Source organism: Garra rufa, chromosome 1 (genome assembly GCF_049309525.1).
Source record: "Garra rufa chromosome 1, GarRuf1.0, whole genome shotgun sequence".
Taxonomy (NCBI): Eukaryota; Metazoa; Chordata; class Actinopteri; order Cypriniformes; family Cyprinidae; genus Garra; species Garra rufa.
In genome coordinates, this window is record NC_133361.1 from 50,571,293 (window position 1) to 50,583,428 (window position 12,136).

The following is a 12,136-nucleotide window of genomic DNA, read 5'->3' on the forward strand; positions in this document are numbered from 1 at the left end:
TTTCAACAGTTTTATGCAATAAAACCATGTGATTACTTGCTTTTGATTCCATATTTATACTGATTATTATTGTTTCATTGCTATTATATATGTGACGCTGGACCACAAAACCAGTCTTAAGTCGCTGGGGTATATTTGTAGCAATAGCCAAAAATACATTGTTTGGGTCAAAATTTTTGATTTTACTTTTATGCCTAAAATCATTAGGAAATGAAGTAAAGATCATGTCTATGAAGACTTTTTGTAAAATTCCTACTGTAAATATATCAAAATGTAATTTTTGATTAGTAATATGCATTGCTAAGAACTTAATTTGGACAACTTTAAAGGGGATTTTCTCAGTATTTTGATTTTTTTTGCACCCTCAGATTCCAGATTTTCAAATAGATGTATCTCGGCCAAATATTGTCCTATCCTAACAAACCAGACATCAATTTATTTATTATTTATTGAGCTTTCATATGATGTACACATCTCAGTTTTGTAAAATTTAACCTTATGACTGGTTTTGTGGTCCAGGGTCACATATGCATTTTAAGAAATTTTAAAGGCTATTGTTCACTTACATCTATTGTTATTACCACAAAAAATAATTATAATTATATGTTCTTAAGTAAAATTGTTGATTTTTGGGGGAAATTTGTAGTTTAGATTAATCGATTAATCAATAAATTAGTCAATAGATTAATTTATATAAAAATGTTCATTAGTGGCAGCTCCAAAGCAAATGTTCTTCCAGTAATGTTACGAGAACGTTATATCGGGACTTTCATAATGTTCTCAAATGTTTTTTTTTTTAAGTTTTAGTTTTGTGTCAGAGAACATTGAAATGTAACATTTCTGTAATGTTTGTAAAATAATAACATTAAATATTCCCTTAATGTTTGCATAATTAAAACATTTTTTTAACATTTTAAAAGCTGGACATTTTGAACTTTCAGAGAACATTCAGAAAAACTGTTTTTATAGTTCACCCAAAAATAAAAATTCTGTCATTTATTACTCACCCTAATGTTGTTACATAGGCAACATTTTTAATGAAATCTAAGAGCTTTCTGACCCTCCATAGACAGCAATGCAACTGACACATTTAAGGCCCAGAAAGGTAGTAAGGACATTGTTAAAATAGTCCATCAGTGGTTCAGTCATATTTTTATAAAGCTCTGAGAATACTTTTTGGGTGTAAAGAAAACAAACTTTATTTCTTCTCTATTTGTTTAGCGCTGTTTGTTTAGAGAGCGTTGAGTTGTAGCAAAAGTTGCCCATGCAGGACCAGTGCAAATGAGTCACATAAATCACACAATACTGTATAACAAGCACTTGAAAATACCCTGCTGTATACTACCACCCCCCTCCACAAACAGCATTAACATACATCAAAAAGCACAACGTCAAGGTGGACAGCACAGCTTCTCTTCAGCAGAGAGCTGCCCAGGTGCGTGGATAAGCACAAAACGAGTGGGCTAACCATTAAGGTTCAAGAAGAAGGGAGGCGAGAGGGTGATAGACGCAGAACAGGAGAAAGATATCTCGCTTTTCCTCATGATGTTATGTAAAACCCTGCAAAGGGAGGCCAGTGAGTGGGCAGCCATTCTCTAATCCCTCACTCTTTTCAAAAGAAAAAAAATGCCAGCATTCCTCCTACACAAATACACTCTCTCCGATTGCACTTCTCTCTCTCTCTCCCTCCATGCATTTATTTCTCTCTGCACACTTTCTCCCTTGCTGAAGATTCTTTAAAGCACCCTCAGGATAGTTTCGGCCCACAGTAAAGCAGCACATGGAGAGCGGGGTAGTCCTTATACAACCAGAGACTACCTACATCTCTATTTGCCTTCTTGATGAAAAAGCAAATCAGATGTAATAATATCCGAAGAAATCTTTGTGCATGTGACTATACAGAACTTTTTGAGCTGCAAATGCCATCACTGTGGAAAATGACATCATGAAATTGACTCCACAAGAATGCCCACAATCCCAAACTTTCATTACCAACATTTGTGAAATGTGAAGAGAGTATGGCTCGAGAACGAGTTTTAACATACAGAAAAATATACAGAATTACATTTGGCTTAGTTTGTGGATTTTGCACATGCATTATTCTGCCTGTGCAGATATTCAGTGATGCTACAACAAGATTCACAGCACAAAACAGACAATGTGTTCACTGTGGTGGCAAGAGGAGCTGGTTCTTTTTAGTGAATCATAAGCATGCAGCACAAACTGTGCAGTCTGATTCCCAAACTTATGACTAATGAACCGGTTCTTTTCAGTGAAACACATATCAAACTCTTAATGTCCTTGCACACTAAATCTGAAAGTCAGAAAATCCCATTTACACATCCGAAAGGTTCGTCCAACATAAATCAGATTGGGTTTAATTTTCTGCATTTCTCACATCCAGAAATTTTACTGTGCAAGTGTGCTTACTGACTATGAACTTAAATCTTAAAACTGTTGATATGGCAGTATCCTTTCAGAAGGTACACTTTTATACTTTATTTATTACTTAAATAGTTATCGCCTTACTTATCCAGTTAATTGATTGCATTGATAACTGCGAACATTTTTTGTATTACAAGTTTTCTAAATGTTAGGTTTAAATATGCAAAGTATTATTTAATGAAATATGCACAAATTTGCATACATTTCTAGTACAAAAATCTGAACACTGGATGAAGTCAGTTTCAAAATTCTTGTTTTTTTTGGGCATATTTTTACAGAGGGAATTTTGGGTATCTCATTTTGTCACTCCACAATTCAGAAAATGACACACAGAAAACAATATATTTTTGCAATGTTTTGGGGAATAAAATGTATATAATCAAGCAAATTATATATGAACAATCACTCTGTAATAACCTTCAGGATATAGACAGGAATAAAAATGTAAAGGTGTGTGTAAGTGCTACTGAAGTGGATATTTATGGCTCAGTGTAGGAGAAAAAACGCCTTTAAAAATATGTATTGTAATTGAAATCTATTGACACAAATAGATGAAGTGCTATAAAAGAAACACTTAACAGTGTCTTTGGGATGTTTTCTTTCCACTAGTCTGGAAAAACACTCTATGAAAAACCAAAAAGCCCTCAATTTTAAACTTGAGAGGTGCAAAACAGCATTTTTGCCTGCAGTGTCTCCCCTTAAATGGTGCATATAAGTGTCCTAAAGGTACATAATAGGCAATTTTGCATTGGTGTAACCTTTTCATAGTTCCTAAAACTACTGGCAAAAGTTTCTGCTTTTTTGGCACGTTTTAATGGTTAAATTTTTTTCTAAATCAAAAAGTATGTCTTTTTTTGTTACTTTTCTGGATTCCATTTTTTTGGTTCCATTAAATTTTAATAATCAAAAGCATCTCCAATTATTTGATTTTATTAAAAACAAAATGTTCTTAAGTAAAATTGTTGATTTCTTTTGTGGGAAATTAATTGTTTAGATAAATTATTAATCGATAAATTAGTCGATAGATTAATCGATTTAACAACAGTCGTTAGTGGCAGCCCTAAAGCAAACGTTCTTCCAGTAATGTTTGAGACTGTTATTATATCTAGACTGAAATAATGTTTTAAACATTTTGAACATTCACAGAACATTCAGAAACAACATTTTCATAGTTCACCTAGAAATGAAAAATTACTCACCCTAATATTGTTACAAACCCGTAAGGCCATGTTTTTTTAAGACATTTTTATGATCCTCCATAGACATCAACGTAACTGACACGTTCAATGCCGAGAAAGGTAGTCTGGACATTGTTAAAATAGTCCATGTGACGTCAGTGGTTTAACCATAATTGTATGCAGCTACGAGAATACTTTTTGTGTGTAAAGAAAACAGAAATAACAACTTTATTCAACAATTTCTTATCTATTTGTTTTCGCAATGTTTTGGCGAATAAAATGTATATAATCACAAAAATAATGTATATTTTTGGCACGTTCACACTGCAGGACCTAGGAATGTATTTAGTTCTAGGAACTCAGTTTGGAGTAACTAAATTAGCTCCTTCAAAGTAGGGTCTAAAACAGTACTATAGGAACTACCAGTGACGTAAGCATTCAAAACACTGGCTACCGGGCATTTTTAAAAAGCCGTGTGAAAATATTTACTCCATGAACACTGAAAACAGCGATAATAACGGCACACTGTAAAAAACAAAAAAACACAATTTGTTGAGTAAACTTAAAATAATTTGTTACCCTGCTGCCTTAAAATTTTAAGTTGAATCAATTCAAATATCTAAGTTGTCACTTAGTACAACTTAACATTTTAAGTTGACTAAACTTTAAATTATAAGGCAGCCAGGTAACAAATTATTTTAAGTTGATTCAACAAATTGTTTTTTACAGTGCATTTAGCTACCTGTTGACCGCAGGGTTGTGTGCTTTTCTCAGCCTCGATATTATGTAACACTGCAAGTTGTCACACGAGATTTATTCAGATTTTTGTGCTCTTTTAATCATGTAGATTGTGCGTTTACATTCCAACTCCGTTATCACAAAACCCACGACACACAATAAAAACAGCTTCGATCACGGCGTCCTCCATTCACCAGTTGTTGACGTTTGTAGATGCCATGAATAAAGATGCTTCAAAGTTTCTGCTGCCGGTGTGAATGCAACAAGGAAAATGGCCAGAGGGGGAAATTGGTTTTCTAGGAACCACCATTCTGGCTACACTCCTAATAATAAAGGTTCCGAAAGGGTGTTTTTGCATTGATGCCATGGAAGAACCATTTTTAGTTCCCCAAAGAACCTTTCAGTGAACAGTTTTGGGTGTAGTTACATCATCTACCAGCAGGGGCTAGCAGGACTAAGACTCCAAACCTTGTGATAAACAAAATCTTTATCACAACAGAACATTTTGTTGACAGTACTGTTGGTTCAAAATGACAACAGTTCATCTCCAGTGAATAATGTGAAGATTGATGCATGTATAAGAAATTCAAAAACACTTCAGAAAAACATTGACGCATGAAAGTACAAGCCACTCCCCTCAGCACGCATTAGAGTGGAGGAAAATTTTCCAAAATTGGCATCTACCACCACTAACGAATCACATAACCATTACACTGCTCTTGCCCTGCCCACTGGAACTTTGTTCTGACACGCCAACCAACAGAACTACTGTTGCCTCTGGCTCACAACTGGAAGGGTAAAGGTAAACAAAGTTATGTAATGATCAACTTGCTAATCTGGGTTCAATGAGCCCTACCAAATCACTCCATTACACACACTCATGAGGTGTCCATGCACATTCCAGAGATAAAGCTATTTTGTAGTCTTGGAAGAGCACTAAATAAGCTTCCTGAGAATCCTGGAATCCACATACAAACCAAAGATATGCAGCTAATAAAAGTATATTCTGAAAAATAAAGCTTCTTAATTGACATTGGATAACATTGGAAACATTATTTTTAAGTAGAAGTACAGTTCAAGTCAAAAGTTTACATACACTTTGCAGAAACTGCAAAATGTTAATTGTTTTACCAAAATAAGAGGGATCACACATAATGCACATGACCTGAATTCTGAATAAGATATTTCACATAAAAGACATATTTACATATAGTCCACAAGAGAAAATAATAGTTGAATTTATAAAAATAACCCCATTCAAAAGTTTACATAGCTTGATTCCTAATACTGTGCTGTTGAATGATCCACAGCTGTTTTTTTGTTTTGTTTTGTTTAGTGACAGTTGTTTATGAGTCCCCCTGTTTGTCCTGAACAGTTAAACTGCCTGTTGTTCTTCAGAAAAATCCTTTGGGTCCCACAAATTCTTTGTTTTTTGGCATTTTTGTGCATTTGAACCCTTTCCAACAATGACTGTATGATTTTGAGATTCATCTTTTGACACTGAGGACAACTGAGGGACTCCACATGTAACAGAATGATTATTACAGACTAGGGCACTGATGCTTCAGAAGAAAACACAAAGCATTAAGAGCCAGGGAGTGAAAACTTTTGAACAGAATGAAGATGTGTACATTTTTCTTATTTTGCCTAAATATCATGTTTCCCAGAAGACAAAATAAGTTAAATTTACCCTGATGTTCAAATTCAAAAAGTTTTCACAATGCTCTTAATGCAGTGATAGCAAATGTTCCTATTCACATTCATTAAATTCACACTTTGTCTTGCAAAGATGTGATCCAAAATGTTGAAGCATCTACAAAGTGCATTTGTCTACAGTTACTCATTCGGTCAACAGCTTGGCTGTTTGTCTCAACGCTGATGAACTGACTGATATGCATGCAGTGTCTTATTTCAGCGTGTTACCTCTTGACCCTGGATCAGTGGACTTCCCTCAGTCCATAATCCACAGTCACTCCACAGACAACAACACAAGATGAGACAAATTGCAAGCCCATTGTTGGCTAATCCAGGATTAGTGGCACTTTTTCAAAATTTCCCGGGTCTCGGTAATGACAAATTGCAGAGAAATTGTCAGTCTTATCTAGAGGCAAGGCATCCCCCTTCACATAAAAAAAATAAAACAGGTTGAGAATGAGGCCAAATGTCTCCGACTGTGACATAAAATTGAAATCTCTCCGATCTGTTCTAGATATAAAGCAGAGGTTCAAGATAAATTGCTTAAACTTGCCTCCAAAGGAAAAAAGAGAGACATGAGCTGTCAAGTGCACAAAATGAATGACAGTTTAAGTCGAAGCATCAGTTTATAGGTTATCAAGGACTCCTTGTATGTGTATGCGTCTGCTAAAAAAAATGGTTGTTTCAAAAAGAAATAAAGCATGTTGAGTGTTTCAAACCACATTTACAAATACAGGAAAGTCAGTTTTGGTCCAAAAGTCTTCAACTTTCTACTTTTCACACAGGTAGAACAGCCCAATGAAAAGAAAAAACTAGCCCATTCGTCATCATCATTTATCTTGTCTATAAACACAGGATATTTTATCAGGAACCGTATATCCTAAAAACGCGTTGAACCGAGGCAAACGGACCGTCTGGCCATCGATTTCACATCAAGCATAATTCTCTCTTTATGCGCCGGCATACTGTCGAAATCCCTCCAGTTTCCATGGTTACTTCACAAAAACACTCTAATGCACATGTGCAGTGCGAACTGCTGCACTGTGGCTGCAAAGCATCGCTGCCAATGAATGTGTGGGAGAGCCATTCTTCACAGCATAAAAGTCCTGGAACTTACAGGAACAGGTAACATGTATGCACTTGTTAAGGACACCCCTTTCCCATCACAACACTTCACAGTTTGTCATTTCCCTGTAAAACGTCCTTTGTCTGTGGCTACAATAGAAATCCCCTCGCTTGGCTCAGGAATTGATCCGTTCATGGTGTTTTCTGCATGCAGGTGCTCAGTGCTGTATGTGGGTGTCAGGTGTGGGTGGCAGCGGCTTGTCGGTTCATAAAACATCCATAAGACCAATTTAAGGAAAAACACAAAGGAAAGCACCATGGAAACATTTCATACTTTCATTTTCAGCTTTCCCATAATCAAGGAAATGCCCTAGCACCACTCTTTCTGAAGTCAGTTCCTCATTTAGTAAATGGATCTGTTATTGACAAACGTGAAAGCACGTTGTTTTATGACATCACTATTTGTGACCTTTTAACGTGACCTTTTAAATGTTGTCACTGCTCAATGAAACTCAGGGATTACGACTGCAGTGGTCCACTGTCATGCCACATTTCTGTGAAATGAAGAGGCTATGATAATCATGGCTTAACTCAAGTTGTGTTGTTCATATGGCCCAAATACTGTCTTTAACTTTTTTTTTCATAACAGCTATGACTAACATCTGTAACCATAGGGACAGTGACTAATGTAAATAACAGAAGTGCTACTGCATTATATGACGTAACAGACAACTAGTTGTCAAGTGAGACTCCGTTCATACAACACAGGTTTGCCTGAAAATGCAGTTGTGAGGCCAGAAAAATTAAGGTCAGTTTAAGTAAGCTTGATTATATTTGTTCCAACATAAATGTCTCAATGTGTCAATGGGTTTCAATGTGGTTCGATACAAATTCTTTTCACAATTTAATCAATTAGATTTAAATAAAATTAATGATTTTAAATACAATTTTACTCCAAAATACACCACATTCCCGAGGTAAAATGTTTTGTCCTCTTTATGTTAAATTGTTTTTAATGCAATACGTCATGTTACAAACATTTTGTGGCATGATACGAAAAGACAACAAATAATGTGACGTGACAAAATGCCGACGATTTAAAAATCTTACTCATCAGCGGAACTAGCAGTATCGTGTTTGTGAAATTTTATGACGATTCATTTTCATAAAAAATAATAGCGATTTATGATGTACTTGTTTGTAAACACGCAAACACACTTAATGAAGAAGTAATTTATTCAAATTAAACTTGGAATCATACAATAAAATATATGTTCCCTTTAAGGCTTTGTAAACTAACATGGCGCTGAGATAAAATAACATGAATATTATAAAATATGTTACATTTACTTTAATCCAACTTAAGTTCGGAGTATTATAATATAGCAATATAATATTGATTATTAGTAGTCTATTGAAATTTAATATGAATATTAATTATTTGAATATTCACTATTGAATATTCACAAATTTATACATATATGTGCTAAATTTGCCACATTCACGCAATCCGCAAAAAAAAGATATTACGTGAATATTTAAATGTGACTCTGGACCACAAAAAACAGTCATAAGTAGCATGGGTATATTTGTAGCAATAGCCAAAAATACATTGTATGAGTGAAAATTATCGTTTTTCTTTTATGCCAAATATCATTAGGATATTAAGTTCATATTCCATATATATATATATATATATATATATATATATATATATATATATATATATATTCCAGATATTTTTTAAATTACCTACCATAAACATCAAAACCTTTTTTGATTAGTAATATGCATTGGTAAGAACTTAATCTGAAGAACTTTAAAGGAGATTTTCTCAATATTTAGATTTTTTGTACCCTCAGATTCCAGATTTTCAAATAGACCTAGTTGTATCTCAACAAACCATACATCACACCCCTGTAAAGCTTATTTATTCAGTTTCAGATTACATATACATCTCAATTTCAAAAAAACTGACAATTATGACTGGTTTTGTGGTCCAGGGGGACTTATTATAGCAAAATAATATTAATTATTGTTGTTAAAAATTAATATTTGAATATTCGCTTTTGAATATTCACTCATTTGCATCTGCGCCACAGTTGCCACATTCGCGCAATCCGCGAAAAAAAATGTTATATCACGTAAAAAATAGAAAGTGAATTTAAAGTGCACATTAATCGCGGTTATCGTCGATAGTCGCGACAGGCCTTGCGGAAACGACTATTTTGTAACCCACTACTATACGGTCACCATAGCAACGCATAGAAACGAAGTTAAAATATTCTAAAACAAACAAGCAGCTCTTCTGTCAGTGAATATGAACGTGGGAAAATGGACTCTCAGGTCTCACCTGTGCAGTTGGCGTACCGCTTTCCCGCCACACTATCCATCAGCGCCAGCGCTAGATTCTCTGGAGTGTCCGCGGGCATTGGGGTCCAGTTCGTGTCCAGACTCGCCTCTGAGCTCTGCTCATCGCTGGACAGCGACGGACTCCTGATGTCCGCAGTGGCGGAGGGCCAGCACGGCGCTTCTTCGGTCTCCGGGCTGAACACCTCCCTCGCCGGGCCGCTCTCGGGAGACGTCTCCCTGAAGAACGGCACCACACGGGACAGGCTGGCCCGCCGCCTGGATGCCCCGGTGCCGGTGGGCTTCTCTCCAAAACCACCAGCCCGAGTGAGTGCATTGGTCTGTTTCTTCAAGAATTTTTCAAGAGGCTTCATTCCAGCCGGCATTTTGATGACAGAAATCGCAAGAAGGCCCTGGGTTGATCCTAATTAATACTCAATAATGAACACTGATGATGACCGTACGGACGTGAGCGTCTACATCATAGCCGGATAATGCTGGATCCCAACTCGGATTGGAAAATGCCTGAAGAGATTCTTCTCCGACGTGTTATAAGGTGTCAAGAATAAAATACGGCCATGTTCAGTGTCCCCGTTACACAAGTGGATGCTGATCGAGTCCTTACTACGCTAAGAAAAAAAATCCAAACGTATCCCAGGGAAACCCGTCCTCCACTGCAGTCCTTCAGCTCGAGAAGAAGGCTATTTGTGTACTATCATTGCCACTGTCAACGAAGCCTTGATCGATGAGTTAATTAGACGAGCAATCAGACACAAAAGAGGAAAATAGCAGCAGGTATGTCTTAATAATGCAAACACATATATAAATCAGTCTGTGCCAAGATGCTGGATCATATAAATGAATCGTCTACCGCAGCAGGTCTGAAGGAAACGCGCTCCTGTCGCAGACGAGACGCGTGACTCGATGTCGATGAGGATTTCGTGTCTGTAGATCCCTGACCGGTTCGGTGGTATCCGTATTTATTTTTTCTCTCACGGTACAGAGTGTCTCTGCGCCTCTAGTCCGCACAAATACTGCGCTCCGTCGCTCTCACATACAGTAGAGGCTACACACCCTCTCTCTCTCTTGCTCTCTCGCTCTCTCTCTCTCTCTCCACCCGCCTTCTCTGCAGCTGAGTGCGTGTGTTATTGGTGGTGTCAAGAGATATTGCTCAATTGCTTTGAATCGCAGCAATTGCAGTCACAAGCTCATATACAAACGCCAAAGAACACGCATTTAAAAAAAAATGCAGATCAAAATGGGACATTATTTTACGTGGTATCGAAATTTTGAAGAATTTTTCAATTATTCACTTTATTGTTGGCATGCGATCCCACATATACTTGTGTGCTATGTGTTTCAGACTTAGATTAAAAAAATGCAGTATTTATGTGCATAAGATGAACTTAATTAGTTAAAAAGCTACTACCTACAGTTGAAATCAAAAGTTTACATACACCTTGCAGAATCTGCAAAATGTCAGGCTAATTATTTTACCAAATAAGATGGATCATACAAAATGCATGTTATTTTTTATTTAGTACTGACCTGAATAAGATATTTCACGTAAAAGACGTTTACAAATAGTCCACAAGAGAAAATTACCCTTTTCAAAAGTTTATATACACTTGGTTCTTAATAGTGTGTTGTTACCTGAATGATCCACAGCTGTGTTTTTTGTTTGTTTGTTTTTCATGAGTTCCCTGTTTGTTAGTTAAACTGCCTGCTGTACTTCAGAAAAATGTTTTATGTCCCACAAATTCTTTGGTTTTCCAGCATTTTTGTGTATTTGAACCCTTTCCAATAACGACTGTATGATTTTGAGATCCATCTTTTCACACTGAGGACAACTGAGGGACTCATATGCAACTATTATAAAAGGTTCAACCCCTTACTGATGCTTTAGAAGGAAAAACAATGCATTAAGTTTTAACCCCTGGCTCTTAATGCATCATTTCTTTCTTCTGGAGCATCAGTGAGTGTTTGAACCTTCTGTAATAGTTGCATATGAGTCCCTCACTTGTCCTCAGTGTGAAAAGATGCATCTCAAAATCGCACAGTCATTGCTGGAAAGGGTTCAAATATAAAAAATGCTGAAAAACCAAAGAATTTGTGGGACCTATAGGATTTCTCTGAAGAACAGCAGGCAGTTTAACTGTTCAGGACAAACAAGGGACTCATGAACAACTATCACCAAACAAACAAACAAAAAAACAGCTGTGGCTCATTCAGGTAACAACACAGTACTAAGTATCAAGCTATGTAAACTTTTGAACAGTGTCATTTTTATAAATTTAACTATTATTTTCTCTTGTGGACTATATGTAAAGGCCTTATGTATGATAGTTCTTATTTTGGTAAAATAATTAACATTTTGCAGATTCTACAAGGTGTATGTAAACTTTTGTCTGTAACTGTTTAAATTAATATTCCGTACAAAGAATCCCTACTGTACCAGCTTAATTAGAACCTAAATTAGGTTGTAAGCAAATGAAACTATAAACTATGGTTCCTATTATGTTTTTTTTTTAAATATGGCAAACTTTATTAGCACCCACAGAAACAGTCCATTGCACAAAAGATTCTTTATAGTGGAAAACGTTCTTTAAAATGGTCTTCATACTAAGAAAAAAATGGTTATTTTCAGAACTATTCACTGAAAGGCT

At 36.0% G+C, this 12,136-nt stretch overlaps 1 protein-coding gene across 1 annotated transcript in view; it reads right to left on the reverse strand.

Moving 5' to 3' along the window:
* rapgefl1 (Rap guanine nucleotide exchange factor (GEF)-like 1) overlaps positions 1-10,533 on the reverse strand; it is a 66,663-nt gene extending 56,130 nt beyond the window's left edge. Inside the window, exon 1 of the mRNA XM_073833492.1 lies at positions 9,475-10,533. Within this exon, the coding sequence (XP_073689593.1) occupies positions 9,475-9,856 (382 nt within the window). The 5' untranslated portion in view covers positions 9,857-10,533. The remainder of the gene's footprint in view (positions 1-9,474) is intronic.
* Between the last annotated feature and the right edge of the window lie 1,603 nt (positions 10,534-12,136).